The 19799-nt window shown below is 44.9% G+C and overlaps 1 protein-coding gene across 1 annotated transcript in view; it reads right to left on the bottom strand.

The window, feature by feature from the left end:
* The window catches only part of SLC25A22 (solute carrier family 25 member 22), a 126205-nt gene that overhangs the window by 53924 nt on the left and 52482 nt on the right, over positions 1-19799 (bottom strand). Inside the window, exons 2-3 of the mRNA XM_040328532.1 lie at positions 10761-10864; positions 2897-3022 (exon numbers count right to left, since the gene is read on the bottom strand). Coding sequence (XP_040184466.1) covers positions 2897-3022; positions 10761-10780 — 146 coding nt within the window. The 5' untranslated portion in view covers positions 10781-10864. The remainder of the gene's footprint in view (positions 1-2896; positions 3023-10760; positions 10865-19799) is intronic.

The following is a 19799-nucleotide window of genomic DNA, read 5'->3' as shown; positions in this document are numbered from 1 at the left end:
GTTTCATAAATTAAAAAATAACAAAAAACAGTAACGTTAGCCCAATTTTTTGGTAAAATATGAAAGATGATGTTACGCCGAGTAACTAGATACCTAACATGTCACGCTTTAAAATTGCGTACACTCATGGAATGGCGTCAAACTTCGTTACTTAAAAATCTCCATAGGCTACACTTTAAAATTTTTACAAGTTGCCAGTTTAGAGTTACAGAGGAGGTCTAGTGCTAGAATTGTTGCACACGCTCTAACGCACGCGGCGACACCTCACATGTGTGGTTTGAACGACGTTTACATATGTGGGCGGGACTTACGTGTGCGTACGCTTCTGAGCGCGAGCTACCGGGGACAGGGGCATTTTAATTTTTTTATTATTATTTTTTATTTTTTATTTTACATATTTCTTTATTTTTTACACTTTTTTTTACACTTTTTTTTTTTTAAATCGCTTTTATTCCTATTACAAGGAATGTAAACATCCCTTGTAATAGGAATGTGTGTGACAGGTCCTCTTTATGGAGAGATGCGGGGTCAATAAGACCTCACATCTCTCCTCCAGGCTGGAAAGAATGAGATCGTGAAAAAAAATTCACAGATCTCATTCAAACTAGCCGCAATTGCGGTTTGTTTACTTACGGGGACCCGGGCGTGACGTCATCACATCGCGCCCGGGCCTCTGACGGTCATAGAGATGACTGGTGACCATCTGGTCACCAGTCTTCTCTATCGCAAACATCCAGCGGACGGCGATCATCTCTCCGGGCCCCCGGTGGGACGGGAGAGCCCGGAGAAGCACCGGATGGCAGCGGGAGGGGGGGATGTCCCCTCCCGCCGCCTGTAAGAACGATCTAGCCGCGGAACTGCCGCTATGATCGTTCTTACGGTGCGCAGGATCGCCGCCGCTAAAAAATGATATCTCAATGATGCCTCCGGGTGCAGGCATCATTGAGATATCCCCCCGCAAAGCCCAGGACGTCATATGACGTCCACCCAGGATAACAGGTCCCCGTTTTGGACGTCATATGACGGCGTGCGGGTGTCAAGTGGTTAAAGGAGTTCTCTGACCTAAAACTTTTAACCCCCACTGTGCCCGGGCTGTAAAACTATACAAAATAAACTTTCACTTACCTGCCTACGATCCCCCGTTGTTCCGATATCGCCGTCCCGTTCTCCGGTCCCGGTCTCTTCCGCTTCCTGCGGGTCGGTGACTCACAGTGCGCTCAGCCTATCAGCGGCCGCGACGGGACATTGCTGCGGCCGCTGATAGGCTGAGCGCACTGTGAGTCACCGACCCGCAGGAAGCGGAAGAGACCGGGACCGGAGAACGGGATGGCGATATCGGAACAACGGGGGATCGTAGGCAGGCAAGTGAAAGTTTATTTTGTATAGTTTTACAGCCCGGGCACAGCGGCGGTTAAAAGTTTTAGGTCAGAGAACTCCTTTAAGTGTATTTTGTGCATGTACTCGAGAGAGGAGCCGGACTGCAGGAGTTGGGAGTAGGCAGGCCTCCCCCAGAGGCAATCTGCCACCTTTCTCCATGCCCCGCGTGGTCAAAGTGCGTGCATGTTAACCCAATTTCGAGTGCGTGTAAGTGTGGTGTTTTTTGTGGGAGGGGGGTGGGCGTACTAAGTGCAGGCTTACCTCGCATAGCACACCCATCGGGAGCCGGGCTGAGACCACCAAACTCAATTCACATGTAGCCGAGACCGGGATCCGAACCCCTAGCCGCAGAGGTGAATGGCTTGTCAGCGCAGTGCCAATCGCTTTGAGCCACCGCAGCTCCTTTAGTATTTAAACTTTTTCTACCTCGTCCTATTAAAAGAGAAGTCATCCCCCCAAATCATACTTACCAAAGTGGATGCAGCCTATGTCCGAAGCTGCATATGACCGCCTGCGCCTCTAAGACTGAGAACCAAGCGATCAAAGACCACGATCGCCCAGTTCTCAGAGCTTCATCAGCAGAAAGCTGGTGACTGTCAGTCATTGGCTCAATGCTCTGTCCCTCCCCCCAACGCTCACTGGAGTGCTGGGTTGTGGAGGGGGCGGGAGCAGCTGGCTCAAGCTCTCAGTGGCATGCTGAGAGACTAAGCCAGGTGCAGATCCAGGGTTGTGGTCGGATCCCGACTTTATTGTCGCGATCTTGCCCGGTTGCATAGACTTTAAAATGGAGTTCCACCCAAAAGTGGAACTTCCGCTTAAACCACTTCTCGCCCCCTTAAATGCCACATTTGGCATGTAATCTTTTTGGGGGGAGAGTGGGGGCTTCAGGAGGAGTGGGACTTCCTGTCCCACTTCCTCCTTCTGCCCAGGGACCGCTTAGGCGATATGTCATATCGCCTACGGCGGCTCCTCCCTGTAGGCGATCGCCTGGGACACGTGACAGGTCCCAGGCGATCGCCTGTTCAATCAGGCAACGCAGCGCTGCTCGCGCATGCGCAGTGAGTTCCCGGCCATGAAGCCGAAAGCTGTCACGGCCGGGTGCCCACAGTTAGGATGGAGGCGCCGGCGGAGAGGGGGGGAGAGGAGCGGAGCTCCAGGCGTTGGGTCGCTGGACAGTGGAGCAGGTAAGTGTATGTTTATTAAAAGCCAGCAGCTATGCTTTTTGTAGCTGCTGACTTTTAATAAACATAAAAAAAGGCTGGAACTGCACCACAAATGCATGTTTCTAGTGTGTTTTTGGCAGGGTTTGTGTATTAAATACAGTCTCCTTCTCCAAAAAACAAAATGCATGAAGCATGAAAAACACTCCAAAGACACATTGAAAAGCTGGTGAGCGCTGAAATATTTAGGATGTAATTTGTAGCGCAAGAATGACTAGCAGAATTATTTTTAATATCATTATCCCAAAAATGAATGATACGAGACAGTGAAAAAAAACTTTTGCAACTTTTCTACTTACATGCTGGTGTACATTCGTTGGCCATTTTGTTGGTTCTGTAGACGAGTCTTAGCCAAGTCAATGGGAAAGACACAGGTTACACCAATCAGTCCAGCTATTCCTCCATTTATCAGCTTGGCAGGCAAACTGCAGATAGAATAATGATAGAGTGACAGAGAGAAATGCAATCTAACAGCTAATGTCTGTCTAACTAATGTCCTGTTCATTAATAAGAGAAGAGAAGCAGAGTGAGAGCTCTATATATATATATATATATATATACAGTATATATCTTTAGTCATTTGGATAGAGCAGGGTTTCTCAACTCCAGTCCTCAAGGCGCCCCATGTTTTCAGGCTTTCCATTATTTTGCACAGGTGATTTAATCAGTTTCACTTCCTTGTAATTACCACAGCTGTTTCATCGGTGGCAAATCCTGAAAACATGACCTGTTGGGGTGCCTTGAGGACTAGAGTTGAGAAACACTGGGATAGAGTAAGACAGATAGACTCCATCAATTACAAATACAGTGGAACCTTGGATTACAAGCATAATTCGTTCCAGGAGAATGCCTGTAATCCAAAGCACTTGCATATCAAATCGAGTTTCCCCATAGAAGTCAATGGAAATGAAGAAAATTAGTTCCGCATTGACTTTTATGGCATGCAATACCGCATGTGGCCAGAGGTGGGGAGCACCGGAGAGCCTCGGAAACTCTCAGGGACAGCTTGGCTGATCTTGGAAACCCTCTGAAAGGTTTGGAAGCACTCGGGAACTGAGTATTTCCGAGTATTGACGAACAACTCGGAGCAGCTCCGAACCATTACAAGTGTCACCGGCGCCCCGCACCTCTGGCCAAATGCAGTACTGCCTACCCCATTAGCTTGAATTCTACTCGTATTGCGAGACAACACTCGCAAACCGAGTCAGAATTGGAAAAAAATAAAAGTTTCTCATTATTCAAAACGCTCGTTAACCAAGGTTCCACTGTATGAGCAAAGAAGTAAAGTATGACTCTAGACAAACAATAAAAAACACACTTTCATCCAATCAATTCAAATCCATAAAAAAATAATTAACTGTATATGGAAATACAATTAGCATATATATATATATATATATATATATATATATATATATATATATATATATATTATATATATTGGCTTCCCATAATCCCCTGTTATGTCTACACATACAGGAGCGGAGAGCACAGGGATGACCTCATGTACAGTGGGTATGCAAAGTATTCAGACCCCCTTAAATTTTTCACTGTTATATTGCAGCCATTTGCTAAAATCATTTAAAGCGGTGGTTCACCCTAAATAACAACATTCTACCATAAAATACAGCATAGTAGCGTGAGCTACAGTATGCCTATATTTTATTTTTTGGCGCCGTACTCACAGTTTAATCCCATAGTGTAGTTTCAGACTCCCCACGGGGAATGGGCGTTCCTATGGAGAGGGAAGATAATTGACGGCCGGCTATGGCGCGTCATGATTCCCGAAAATAGAGTAGGTCTCGGCTCTTCACGGCGTCTGCGCACAGACTAGGCGCAGGCGCCATGAAGAGCCATGTCCTATTTCGGCTATTTCCGGAGAAGCGTGACGCGCCATAGCTGGCCGTCAATCATGTTCCCCTCTTGATAGGAACGCCTACTCCCCGAGGGAGTCTGAAACTTCACTACGGCATTAAACTGTGAGTACGGGGCCAAAAAATAAAATAAAGGCATACTCTAGCTCGAGCTAGTATGCTTGATGGCATGCTAGAAAAAAAAAAAAAATTCTTAGGGTGAACCCCCGCTTTAAGTTCATTTATTTTCCTCATTAATGTACACACAGCACCCCATATTGACAGAAAAGCACAGAAATGTTGACATTTTTGCAGATTTATATAAAAAAAAAAAACTGAACTATCACATGGTCCTAAGTATTCAGACCCTTTGCTCAGTATTTAGTAGAAGCACCCTTTTGATCTAATACAGCCATGAGTCTTTTTGGGAAAGATGCAACAAGTTTTTCACACCTGGATTTGGGGATCCTCTGCCATTCCTCCTTTCAGATCCTCTCCAGTTCTGTCAGGTTGGATGGTAAACGTTGGTGGACAGCCATTTTTAGGTCTCTCCAGAGATGCTCAATTGGGTCAGGGCTCTTGCTGGGCCATTCAAGAACATTTACAGAGTTGTTGTGAAGCCACTTCTTCGTTATTTTAGCTTTGTGCTTAGTGTCATTGTCTTGTTGGAAGGTAAACCTTCGTCCCAGTCTGAGGTCTTGAGCACTCTGCAGAAGGTTTTCATCCAGAATATTTCTGTACTTGGTCGCATTCATCTTTCCCTCGATTGCAACCAGTCGTCCTGTCCCTGCAGCTGAAAAACACTCCCACAGCATGATTGCGCCACCACCATGCTTCACTGTTGGGACTGTATTGGACAGGTGATGAGCAGTGACTGGTTTTCTCCACACATACTGCTTAGAATTAAAACCAAAAAGTTCTACCTTGGTCTCATCAGACCAGAAAATCTTATTTCTCACCATCTTGTAGTCCTTCGGGTGTTTTTTAGCAAACTCCGTGGGCTTTCATGTGTCTTGCACTGAGGAGAGACTTCCGCCGGGCCACTCTGTCATAAAGTCCTGACTCGTGGAGGGCCGCAGTGATGGTTGACTTTCTACAACTTTCTCCCATCTCCCGACTGCATCTCTGGAGGCTCAGCCATAGTGATCTTTGGACTCTTCTTTACCTCTGTCACCAAGGCTCTTCTCCCCCGATAGCTCAGTTTGGCCGGACGGCCAGCTCTAGGAAGGGTTATGGTCGTCCCAAACGTCTTCCAATTAAGGATTATGGAGGCCACTGTGCTGTTAGGAACCTTAAGTGCTACAGAATTTTTTTGTAACCTTGGCCAGATCTGTGCCTTCAGGCAGTTCCTTTGACCTCATGATTCTCATTTGCGCTGACATGCACTATGAGCTGTAAGGGCCCTTTCACACGTACGGACAAGCGGTCCGTTTTTTACAAGTCCGTAAACGGGGATTGCAGACGTTAGCGGATGATGCATCCGCTAACGTCCGCAAACATCCGCGTCCGCAAAGATCCGCTTTTGCGGACGGAAGAAAACCCTATTTTTCTTCCGTCTGGCGGAACGGATCGGATGAATACGGACACACGGTCCATATTCATCCGATTCCCCATAGGGGAGAGTGGAGGAAAGACAGGGCGGGGACCGCCCTGTCCGCCGACAGCTCAGCGGGGATTTACGGATGATCCCCGCTGAGCCGACGGACACACACGGGGTGGATCAATACGGATCCGCTCCGTGTGAAAGGGCCCTTATATAGAAAGGTGTGTGGCTTTCCAAAATCAAGTCCAATCAGTATAATCAAACACAACTGGACTCAAATGAAGGTGTAGAACCATCTCAAGGATGATCAGAAGAAATGGACAGCAACTGAGTTACATACATGAGTGTCACAGCAAAGGGTCTGAATACTTAGGACCATGTGATATTTCAGTTTTTCTTTTTTAATAAATCTGCAAAAATTTCAACAATTCTGTGTTTTTCTATCAATATGGGGTGCTGTATGTACATTAATGAGGAAAAAAATGAACCTAAATGATTTTAGCAAATGACTGCAATATAACAAAGAGTGAAAAATGTAAGGGGGGTCTGAATACTTTCCGTACCCACTGTATGTTTGGAGGTTTCTTCATTGTTCATTTAGCAGGCTGGGAGGTGGACGGGTGACTAAGAAAGAATACATTTAGCAGCAATTTTTTTTTCATTAGTTGTTTATCAGATAAGTGAGAATCATTAAATTTAATGACAGGGAGCTGAACTCTGCACAAGGAGGATCCTTGCAATTACAAGGATGGATTACAAGGACTAGGATGGATTTACAGTATATTGAAAAAAAAAACACTGACAGCCTCAGATTTATTCTGTCTTCTTTTTTAACCCATAATGTGTAGCAATCATTTCATTAGCAAGTCTGTTTAAATAAGAACTCCTTAGTCATTAGGTATATAGTGGCTACAGGGAACAATAATTCTAGTATGCAGCAAGGCAGAACTTCTAAATGCTCCGGGGAACAGGTATAAAAGATACTCAAACGCTGTAAACACAGCTTCCCCGTTTTTCACTGTGGCACTGTCATTGATCATGTGTTCCCTGATATAGGGAAACACGATCAATGATGCCACACGTCCAGCCCCATCCCCCTACAGTTAGAAACACATATGAGGTCACACTTAACCCCTTCAGCGCCCCCTAGTGGTTAACTCCCAAACTGCAATTGTCATTTTCACAGTAAACAATGCATTTTTATAGTATTTTTTTGCTGTGAAAATGACAATTGTCCCAAAAATGTATCAAAATTGTCCGATGTGTCCGCCATAATGTCATGGTCACGAAAAAAATCGTTGATCGCCGCCATTAGTAGTAAAAAATAAATTATTACAAAAAAATGCAATAAAACTATCCCCTATTTTGTAAACACTATAAATTTTGCACAAACCAATCGATAAACGCTTATTGCGATTTTTTTTACCAAAAATAGGCAGAGGAAAAAATATGTTTTTTTATATATTTTTGGGGGATATTTATTATAGCAAAAAGAAAAAAAAACATATTTTTTTCAAAATTGTCGCTCTATTTTTGTTTATAGCACAAAAAATAAAAACCGCAGAGGTGATCACCAAAAAACACTACCAAAAGAAAGCTCTATTTGTGGGAAAAAAAGGACGCCAATTTTGTTTGGGAGCCACGTCGCACGACCGCGCAATTGTCAGTTAAAGCGACGCAGTGCCGAATCGCAAACACTGGCCTGGTCCTTTACCTGCATTTTGGTCCGGGTCTTAAGTGGTTAAACAATCCAAAATTAGAACCCGATTGGCTGCACCGGATTCTGAGTGCTCCAGTTTTAGTAAATCTCCCCCAAAGAGTTGCAAATCATGACCTGTATTTAAGACTGTCTGTGACCACATTAATATGGTTTCTCATCACTTCCTGTCCCGGTGACCAGGCAGCAATAAAAACCTGACAGAGATGTCAACCCTTCGCACTCTAAAAAAATTAATTAAAATATAAAACAGTTTTATTGTATAACAAAGCTTTACACTTTCATTAACTCTCAGTGGCCAAAAAGCTAATTTCTGGTTGGCTGCTGTGGCTTATTTGCGTTTGTACATTAATCTGACTCATTATATAAAGGCCTTAGTGAGAGATAAATGTGCCATCTATGTATCTATGTATGTGCCATCTATGTTCTAAGCGTACAGCATTGGGGGCAGCTTCCAGCATGCCTCACTAATCAAGTCATTATAGAGACACTGACACCTTGTACATGAGGGAAAAGTAACAGTGTCTATATAATGGCCCCCCACCACACTAATGTAGTGAATGAACATGTGCCAAAACACAAGAGTCACATTTCCGGTGACATTTATTATTAATGGCACTCCAAAGATGTCAAGCAAAACATGTGTTTTTTGTATAAACAAGTATGTACAACAAACCTGGGGTTTAAAAGAAAAATGCAAAACTGAAAGTTTAAAAAATTGCATGATCTTATTTGCCGTATTTGTGCAGGGCAGCCACTTGTAAGGAATTAACTTTTTATATTATTAAAGTGATTTTAAAGCTTGATTTTCTTTTAAATTAAAATAATTATCAAGTCATACATACCTGCTCTGTGTAATGGTTTTGCACAGAGTGGCCCCATGCTCCTATTTTTCTAAGGGTCCCCTGCCTTTGTTCCTGGCTGCAGTGCCCACCATAGAAAGCCGCTTTCTATGGGGGCACTCAAGTGGCCTCACTCCTGAGCCGCCCTGTCTGTGTCTATAGACCGGCCCCCCTCGTCACAGGATTTAATTGACAGCAGCAGTAGCCAATGGCTCCCAGTGATATTAATCTGCCCATTGAGGAGGGAGAGAGCCTCTACTCTTGTGCACAGAGATGGATCAAGATCAGGCTCAGGTAAGTATAAGATGGTGGTGGGGTGGGGGTTCCTCTGGCACAGATATATTGTTTTACCTTAATAGATAGAATGAATTAGGGTTATACAAACCATAAGGCTTTAGAACCCCTTTAACCCACCATAAAAAAAAGCACATTGGGGTTAACTATGCTGCTTAGCAAATGTGGTAAAATTTCACTTTGTAGAGAATACCCAATCACGTTCAAGGAAAATAAAAAAAAAAATGCATTTTTGCTTGCACATGATTGGATCGTAGAACGCAACAGAGCTTCACCTCTTTCACTAAGCTCTGGGGATAATTATCTTGCAAAGTGCAACTTCCCTTGTAACGTGAACAGTCTATTCGCCTTTATTAATCAACCCCACTTTCTCCACCTCTCCAGGACTATGGCCCAGTATGAACACATTTATACATTGATATACATTATAGGGATACAGCATGCACCATCATTCACCCACAGTACATGGACTTGATAGCAAAGAAAAATCAAATTGTAATTGAAGGTGACCCCTAATGCAATCAATTCAAAAAATACCTGTTAATCAGTGTTTTGATCAAAATATTTAAGTTAGTTAGATTTTAGCTCTCCTCTTCCAGAATGGAAAATTCATGAAATCTTAAAGTGGAGTTCCACCCAAAAGTGGAACTTCCGCTTTAAGCACTCCTCGCCTCTTACATTTGGCATGTAATTTTTTTTGGGGGGGGGGGGAAGTGGGGGCTTCAGTAGGAGTGGGACTTCCTGTCCCACTTCCTCCTTCCACCCAGGGACCGCCTTGGTGACTTCTCTTCTCGCCTTAGGCGGCCCCTCCCTTTAGGCGATCCCCAGGGACACGTGACAGGTCCCAGGAGATCGCCTGTCCATTCATAGAGCGCAGCGCGACTCACGCATGTGCAGTGAGTGCCCGGCCATGAAGCTGAAAGCTGTCACGGCCAGGTGCCCACAATGTGAATGGAGGCGCCGGCCAGAGAGGGGGGGAGAGGAGCGGAGCTTCGGCGGCCGCGTTGCTGGACCGTGGAGCAGGTAAGTGTCTGTTTATTAAAAGCCAGCAGCTAAACATTTTGTAGCTGATGACTTTTAATAAACACTAAAAGGGTGGATCTCCGCTTTAAACCTGATTAGTTGTTGTAAACAGTGGATATGTTTTCTCCTCTATCGTCGACGGATCTGTTCTACACTGTGTCTACTAGCGCTTAAATAAAGTAAGTTTGTGTCTACTATAGCGCTTAAATAGAGAGATATTTGTAGGTTGTAGATTTATTGCATGGCTCATAGAACTGTACTATGAACTTCGAACTCATCTTTTTAAGGAAAATAAAGACCAGTGCCGATCCTGACCTCCCTGGGGCCCTAAGCAAAATGACATGTCACATTAAAGTTTAAAGTTGAGAAGCGGGGGGAGGGGATGTTCTGCTGTCGGAAATGACATCTTACATTAAAGTGAGAAGTGGGCTGTGCTGACTTGTTACCTCTTTTCCCATGCAGCCAGCGAGTTGAGAAGCGGGGTGAGGGGCCAAAAATGACTTCTCACCAGGCGGGGCCTCTAGTAATTTGGGGGGCCCTCCGCAGCTTTGCGGGTTCCTAAGCGGCTTGCATAGTGAGCCTATAGGGTGGATCGGCCCTGATAAAGACCATTTACTTAGGATCTAGGATAATAAGGAAAGCTGTCCTGTACACAGATACACAATCACTGAGCAGGTCCTGGCTGAAACACATGTTATTTTTAGCCTATTATATTGCAATGCAATCTAATACATTTGGAATGGTATCTCCTGGCACTTTCCCAGCTATGAAAATAAATGTTCATCTGACATGACGACGGAGAACAAACCACACAATGACCCCCTCCTGTCATTCTACCACATAATATACATAACAGAATGCACAGCAAAATATTGCCAGTATGTCACTCACCTAATTTGTTTATCAGCCATTTAATTGCAACCTAATCCAGATAAAAATCAAGGTCTTTCCTGGTGTAGTGGCGATCGCTCGGGTCTCTGGAGTCTGCCAAGTTTCTATGAAAGACAAAGCAAAAACAAGCTATTCATTGATAACAAGCAAACCGCCTAATCCCACAATCACCAGCATGTGTTACCTGAAGACTTTGCTCCAGGGCTCTTCCCTGCACACCCCTCCTTTCTCACCATGTATAGAACTTTCCACTGTATTTAACACATTCCCCTCTCATTGGCATCCTCCACCTTATGTTATATCATGTATAATAATGTGAGGAATAAAATACAGGACCTAAACAATAACAAGACACGTTTTAAAAAAAATGCAAGGGCTATTAATAATAATATCTAGTATGTATTTATTAAATCTTTTACAGAATAACAAAAAAAATTTGGCAGTTGAAAAAAATCATCTAATATAAACATAGGGGGCCAGATTCTCGTCCAGCGGCGTAACGTATCCGATTTACGTTCCGCCGCCGCAACTTAGACGGGCAAGTGCTGTATTCTCAAAGCACTTGCTACGTAAGTTGCGGCGGCGTATCGTAAATCGGACGTAAGCCCGCCTAATTCAAATTTGGAACAGGGGGGCGTGTTTTATGTAAATGTTGTGTGACCCGACGTGATTGACGTTTTTCACGTCGGGTCACACAACATTTACATAAACACGCCTCCCTGTTCCAAATTTGAATTAGGCGGGCTTACGCCGGCCGATTTACGATACGCCGCCGTCAGTGGAAATCTCCCAGTGTGCATTGCTCCTAATACGCCGCAAGGACGTATTGGTTTTGACATGAACGTAAATTACGTCCAGCCCCATTCACGGCCGAGTTACGCAAACAACGTAAAATTTTCACATTTCGTCGCGGGAACGACGGCCATACTTAACATTGGTACGCCGCACTTACGCCACCATATAGCAGGGGTAACTATACACCGGGAAAAGCCTAACGTAAACGGCGTAAATTTACTGCGTCGGCCGGGCGTACGTTTGTGAATTTGCGTATCTAGCTGATTTACATATTTCGATGCGTAAATCAGCGTACACGCCCCTAGCGGCCAGCATAAATATGCAGTTACGATCCGACGGCGTAAGAGACTTACGCCTGTCGGATCTAACAGATATCTATGCGTAACTAATTCTAAGAATCAGGCGCATAGATAAGACGGCACAACGCAGAGATACGACGGCGTTCTCTGTAGATATACGCCATCGTATCTCCACTGAGAATCTGGGCCAGGGACTTCTGATAGGATGCAGACCATTCTTTCATCTGTCAGTTAGGGCCTATTCACACGCAAAGCAATGCACGCAGTACGATGTATTGCTCTGCATTCAACTTAAATGACACCCCAATACAGTATTTAGGGTTGCCACCTTTTCTTCAAACCAAACCTGAACACTTTAGTGACCTGGGGCACCTTTGGATGCCCCAAGGAGAGTAGTTGCCTCAGCGAACTTTGGGTGTGTCGCCCCAAATCGCCATCCGGGAGCTGCGGGCAGCTTTCTGGTAGGTTCGGCATCACTGGGGGGGGCAGGGGGGTGATGTCAGCAAGAGCTATTTGGCTCTTGCTGACATCATCCCCCTGCCCCCCCCCAGTGATGCCGAACCTACCAGAAAGCTGCCCGCAGCTCCCTTGGCTCTTGCTGACATCATCCCCCTGCCCCCCCCCAGTGATGCCGAACCTACCAGAAAGTTGCCCGCAGCTCCCGGATGGCAACAGATTTGTGTGTGACTATCTTGGTCACTTGGGGAGCCAGAGCCCAGTCTGAATAATGTGTCCAAGTTTCAGTCCGCCTAAAACCCAGACACATGATTCAAAACCCGGACTGTCCAGGTGAATTCTGAACAGGTGGCAACCCTAACAGTATTCCAGTGCACCCTCCTTGCACCTCCATTACAGCCTGCCACAACACATGGCAACATCTTAAAATGGGTCATGGTGCTCTGCATCTGAAAAAATTGTGCAGTTTCAATTTTGTTGCACTATAGTGTGCCAACATAAGATGCGTTAATGCGTGTTCATTAAGTGCCGGTTCACACTAGAGCGACATGAAAGTCGGCACGACTTTGCAAGACAACTTCAAGGCAACTTCCAGGCAACTTTGAGGCGCCTTCAGGACAGGCAACTTTGCCAGTGGCCAATCAAACAATAATCAGCTCTCTGGGAGGGGTTTGCCTGAGAAAACAATTTTCTCTTCCTGTAAAGTTGCTTCAGTTAAGACACTGATCCGACTTTGGAGGCAACTTCCATTGAAATCTATGGGTACAACCCACTATTTAAAAAGTTTATCAATGAATTGAAAAAAAAAAGAATAAACTAAAGTAAACCTGTCGTCGAGAAATACATGGACCGTTGACTTCTATTACACCCCAGCATTTTTGGTGTGTTTCCTGAAATCGCACCAAAGATGCAGCATGCAGGACTTTTGGGGCGCTTTCAGTAAACGTGCCAAAAAACGCAGGACATAATAGAAGTCTATGAGAAACCGCAGAAATCCCACAGATAAACTGCACTTGTGCTGCGGCCAAACTGCAGTGTGAAAGTGGCCTTAGGCTAGCCAACCACATAGAGAACAACAGTAGATTCCTCACTCATGCTAAAAATAGTATAGCGGTATAGCCGCGGTTTCCCATTGCTTTTAATGGAAAGGAGCGGTGGAGGAGCGGTAAACACACCGCTCCTCTCACCGCTCCAAAGTTACTGCTAACAGGACTTTTGGAGCGGTCCTGCTAGCGCACCGCACAAGTGTGAAAGCCCTCTGGCTTTTACACTGGAGAAACAGCAGCCGCTGTTTAGCGTCGGTTTGCAGGCGTTATTTTTAGCCGCCCCAGTGTGAAAGGGGTATTAATGATATTAACCACTTAAGCCCCGGACCATATTGCTGCCTAAAGACCCAAGGGGTTTTTACAGTTCGGGACTGTGTCGCTTTAACAGACAATTGCGCGGTCGTGCGACGTGGCTCCCAAACAAAATTGGCGTCCTTTTTTCCCCACAAATAGAGCTTTCTTTTGGTGGTATTTGATCACCTCTGCGGTTTTTATTTTTTGCGCTATAAACAAAAATAGAGCGACAATTTTGAAAAAAATGCAATATTTTTTACTTTTTGCTGTAATAAATATCCCCCAAAAACATATATAAAAACATTTTTTTTCCTCAGTTTAGGCCGATACGTATTCTTCTACCTATTTTTAGTAAAAAAAATCTCAATAAGCGTTTATCGATTGGTTTGCGCAAAATTTATAGCGTTTACAAAATAGGGGATAGTTTTATTGCATTTTTATTAATTTTTTTTTTTTTACTACTAATGGCGGCGATCAGCGATTTTTTTCGTGACTGCGACATTATGGCGGACACTTCGGACAATTTTGACACATTTTTGGGACCATTGTCATTTTCACAGCAAAAAATGCATTTAAATTGCATTCTTTATTGTGAAAATGACAGTTGCAGTTTGGGAGTTAACCACAGGGGGCGCTGTAGGAGTTAGGGTGCACCTAGTATGTGTTTACAACTGTTGGGGGGTGTGGCTGTAGGAATGACGTCATCGATCGTGTCTTCCCTATAAAGGGAATGACGCGATCGATGCGCCGACACAGTGAAGCACGGGGAAGCCGTGTTTACACACGGCTCTCCTCGTTCTTCAGCTCCGGGGAGCGATCGCGACGGAGCGGCTATAAACAAATAGCCGCGCCGTGGTCCCGGATCGCTCCCCGAGCGGACCCGACCTCCGCATGTAGCGGGGGGGGTCCCGATCGGACCCCCCACCCGCTAATAGGCGAGGACGTACCTATACGCCCATGTGCCTGTACGTGCCATATTGTGGACGTATATGTACATGCGGGGGTCGGGAAGTGGTTAAAGGGGTTGTAAAGGTTTGTTTTTTATTTTCTAAATAGGTTCCTTTAGGCTAGTGCATTGTTGGTTCCCTTACCTTTTCCTTTGATTTCCCTTTTAAATGTTTTTTTTTTTTGTTTTCTTTGTCTGAATTTCTCACTGCCTGTTCCTCCTCAGTAAGGTGTTCTGGCTGACTAACCCCCAGCCAGATAATGGGGAAAGCTTACTGAGGAGAAACAGGAAGTGAGAAATTCAGACAAAGAAAAAAACATTTAGAAGGGAAATGGAAGGAAAAGGTAAGTGAACCAACAATGCACTAGCTTAAAGGAACCTATTTAGAAAATAAAAAACGAACCTTTACAACCCCTTTAAGCCTCTCTAGTTGTCCTCTTTTACTATTATCATTGAAAGTAAAAGTAAAATAAAATCACAAATTTTGGGTTGTCCCCAGATAAGTAATAGAAGGGAAATCTTCCATTGGGGACACTAGTTCTAGTGGCCTTGGGGTCCCCAAGGAATTTGCAGAGATTTCCTCTCACTTCCTGTTTGGCTATGAGACTGGAAGTGAAGGAAAATCTCTGCAGTGGGACAAAAAATCTGACAAGGGTTTGCTCTATCCAAAATGAAAAAAAAAGTTTTGCCTATAGTTCCACTTTAACCAATCCATCATTTAAGGCCCAAAAAGGAGTAATATCAGTCTTAAAAAAGGGGTTGTAAAGGTTTGTTTTTTATTTTCTAAAATAGGTTTCTTTAAAGCGGATGTCTGCTGAAAGAAAAAAATATTAAAAGCCAGCAGCTTCAAATACTGCAGCTGCTGACTTTTAACATCAGGACACTTACCTGTCCTGGAGTCCAGCGCCGTCCGCAGCAGAGGACGAGCGATCGCTCGTCACTCTGCTGCCCCCCCGCCATCCTCAGTGAGGGAACCAGGAAGTGAAGCGCTCCCGCTTCACTGCCCGGTTCCCTACGGCGCATGCGCGAGTCGCTCTACGCCTGTCGATTGGCTCCCGCTGTGTACTGGGAGCCGAGTGTTCCCAGAACACAACGGGGGGGGGACGGGGACGGGAGGTGACGTCATGCCCGCAGTCTGCCCGAGACTGTGTGACCAGAAGTGGGTACAGATACCTGTCTTTAGACAGGTATCTGCACCCCCCTCCCCCTGAAAGGTGTCAAATGTGATACCGGAAGGTTTCCGATCAGCGGTAATTCCACTTTAGGGTGGAGCTCCGCTTTAAGCTAGTACATTGTTGGTTCACTTACCTTTTCCTTCAATTTCCCTTCTAAATGTTTTTTTTCTTTGTTTTCTTTGTCTGAATTTCTCACTTCCTGTTCCTCCTCAGTAAGCTGTTCTGGCTGACTAACCCCCAGCCAGAACGGCTCGGATGATGGTGGCAAGTTTACTGAGGAGAAACAGGAAGTGAGAAATTCAGACAAAGAAAAAAAACATTTAGAAGGGAAATCGAAGGAATAGGTAAGTGAACAAACAATGCACTAGCTTAAAGGAACTTATATAGAAAATAAAAAACAAACCTTTACAACCCCTTTAACACAAGGCATGCCAGTCCCTTTTCTTGTATATATCCAAGCCTTACCAAGACTGTAGGAGATAGTAATAGTGTTTATGAAATGGCACCACTGCCAACTGTGCATATTTAGAGGGTAAAGCCAACATCAATGTTTTACAATAACAGGACTGACTAAAACTAAACAGTCTACATGCTCTAAGACTGAGTAGGCCTTCTGGGAAATGTCAGCACTACCAGACCAACATACCGTCATCTGTTTTGAAGTCTAGGCTGATGTAATAGTCATATACTATTCCAGCAGTTCTCATGCCAAGAAACATAAGGATCCCAAGCACTGATATGTCATGGAGTCCCCAAGAGGCGTATTCAATAGGCCAGTGCAAGGATCAATTTATGCAATATGCAATAGCCCATATCAACCAATCCAATTTCAGTGAAAGGTGACCTCTAGTAGCAATGGGTTTCACATCATATCTAGTTCCTGAACTACCTTACCCAATAATCCCATGTGATCATTGACATTATTCCGTCATCTATTGTTTTATGAGGCCCTCAGGTGACAATATGCCATCCTGTTTTATATAAATGTGGTCAGGCCTGTCGCTACAAGGCAGGCAAACCAAGCAATTGCTTGGGGCCCCGAGCTGGCCTGGGGGCCCCAATAAGGGCCCCTACTGTGCTCCCAATATGCTGCAGCCGCCTGAGCGCTCTACAGAGAGCCTGCAGCACTGCTGCCTTGAGTTGTCACTTCCCCTTCTCTGTAGTGTGGCCGAGCTCCTCTTCCTTCCTCCTGTCAGTCCGGACTCTGGCTGGAATTCAGTTTCCTGTTCCTGGCGGGACTGACAGGAAGTGCACACTGAGTGCTCACTTCCGTTCAGTCCGGCCGGGAACAGGAAACTAAATCTCTAACCCACGGTATGGACCCGGTAGGGGACGTAAAAAAAACATAGGGAGGGGGGGGTAAAAAGAACATGGGGAGGCTTTGCGTGCATGTGTGGGGGAGTTGGTGGGGCCTCCATGTCCATTTTGCTTGGGGCCCCCATATTCCTTCAAACGGCCCTGAATGCGGTATATAATTCAACAGGCAGCAATGTATATGGTAAAGAAGATGTCCCCATCCACACGAGATGCATTTCATAAATACTCTCACCAGCCACTTTATTAAGTACACCCGTTCAATTGCTTGGTAACCCAAATTGCTAATCAGTCAATCACATGGCAGCAACTCCATGCATTTAGGCATCCAGACGTGGTGAAGATGACTTGCTGAAGTTCAAATCGAGCATCAGAATGGGGAAGAAAGGGGATTTAAGTGACATGGCATGGTTGTTTGTGCCAGATGGGCTGGTCTGAGTATTTAAAAAACTGCTGATCTACTGGGATTTTCACATACAATCATCTCTAGGGTTTAAAAAAAATGGTCAGAAAAACAGAAAATATCCAGTGAGCGGCAGTTGTGTGGAAGAAAAAGCCTTGTTGATGTCAGAGGTCTGAGGAGAATGGGCAGACTGGTTCGAGATGAAAAATAGGCAACAGTAACTGAAATAACCACTCGTTACAACCAAGGTATGCAGAATACCATCTCTGAACACACAGCACATTGAACCTTGAAGCAGATGGGCTACAGCAGCAGAAGACCACACCGGATGCCACTGCTAAGAACAAGAAACTGAGGCTACAATTCGCACAGGCTCACCAAAATTGGACAATAGAAGATTAGAAAAATGTTGCCTGGTCTGATGAGTCTCGATTTCAGCTGCGACATTCAGATGGTAGGGTCAGAATTTGGCGTAAACAACATGAAAGAATTGATCAGTCCTGCCTTGTATTAATGGTTCAGGCTGGTGGTGATGGTGGTGTTATGGCATGGGGGATATATTCTTGGCAAACTTTGGGTACCTTAGTATCAATTGAGCATCGTTTAAAAGCCACGACCTTGAGGGAGCTGCGGTGGCTCAACACAATTGGCACTGCGCTGATAAGCCATTCACCTCTGCAGCTAGGGGTTCGGATCCCGGTCTCGGCTACATGTGAATTGAGTTTGGTGGTCTCAGCCCGGCTCCCGGTGGGTGTGCTATGCGAGGTAAGCCTGCGCTTAGTACGCCCACCCCCCTCCCACAAAAACCACCACACTTACACGCACTCGAAATTGGGTTAACATCACGCACTTTGACCAGGCGGTCTCTAAAAAAGAGAGGCGAAGGACTAACGGGGCTGGTTGAGCGGGCTAGATCCTCTCACTCCCTTATAGGGAGTCCCTCTGCCCTGTTGGGCTTCAAAGCGGAGCAGGTAGGGCAGTTTGTGTGGGAGGACCCCCTCACACACCTGCCATTGCCACCCGGGGCATGGAGAAAGGTGGCAGATTGCCTCTGGGGGAGGCCTGCCTACTCCCAACTCCTGCAGTCCGGCTCCTCTCTCGAGTACACGCACAAAATACACTTTAAAAATAAATAAATAAATAAAACAAAAAATAAAAAAAAAAGCCACGACCTACCCGAGTATTATTGCTGACCTTGTCCACCCCTTTATCCAGTGTACCCCTCTTCTGATGGCTCCTTCCAGCAGGATAATGCACCGTGTCACAAAGCTCAAATCATCTCACCACTGGTTTCTTGAACATGACAATGAGGTCACTGAACTCCAATGGCCTCCACAGTCACCAGATGAGCACCTGTGGGATGTTTTGGAACGGGAGATTCGCATCACGGATGTGCAGCCATCAAATCTGCAGCAACTACATGATGCCATCATGTCACTTTGGACCAAAATCTCTTATGCCGCGTACACACGATAATTTTTCAGCATGAAAAAAAAACGTTGTTTTTCAGTATGTTGAAAAAACAAAGTTTTTTCAACTTTATCATTAAACCGACGTTGCCCACACACCATTGTTTTAAAAAAATGATCAAGCAAAGCGCGGTGACGTACGACACGTACAACAGCACTATAAAGGGGAAGTTCCATTCGCCTTTGGGCTGCTTTAGCTGATTCCGTGTTAGTAAAAGACGATTTGCGCTTTTTTGTCTGTTACAGCGTGATGAATGTGCTTACTCCATTATGAACGGTAGTTTTACCTGAACGAGCGCTCCCGTCTCATAACTTGCTTCTGAGCATGCGCAGGTTTTTAACATCGTTTTAGCCAACACGCGATCATTTTTTACAACCCGAAAAACGACATCGTTTTAAACAACGTTAAAAAATGCAGCATGTTCGGTTTTTATTTTTTACGTTTTTCAGAACCCGAAAAATGATGTGAAGCCTACACACGATCATTTAAAATGAAATTTTTTAAAAACAACGTTTTTTTCATGCCGAAAAATGAGCATGTGTACGCGGCATGAGGAATGTTTCCAACACCTTGTTGGATCTATGCCACAAAAAATGAAGGCAGTTCTAAAGGCAAAAGGGGGTCCAACCCAGGGCCATCTTAATAGCATCATGGGCAAAGTAAGGTTCTGGGGCCTCTACCAGCCAGCCCACATTTACACACCTGCTCTCAAGGATTAAAGTATAAATAGTTGATAGAATTAACATATATTTATTAATACTTTCATTAAAATTGATTTTAAACAATAATAAAAATGCCATAAATTAAAGACTAATCAACACAATGGGCACAGTACAGGAAG

The sequence above is a fragment of the Rana temporaria genome, chromosome 11 (assembly GCF_905171775.1).
Source record: "Rana temporaria chromosome 11, aRanTem1.1, whole genome shotgun sequence".
In the NCBI taxonomy this organism is placed as follows: Eukaryota; Metazoa; Chordata; class Amphibia; order Anura; family Ranidae; genus Rana; species Rana temporaria.
Note: the sequence above shows the minus strand (reverse complement) of the source record. Positions and strands in the feature narration are given on the sequence as shown.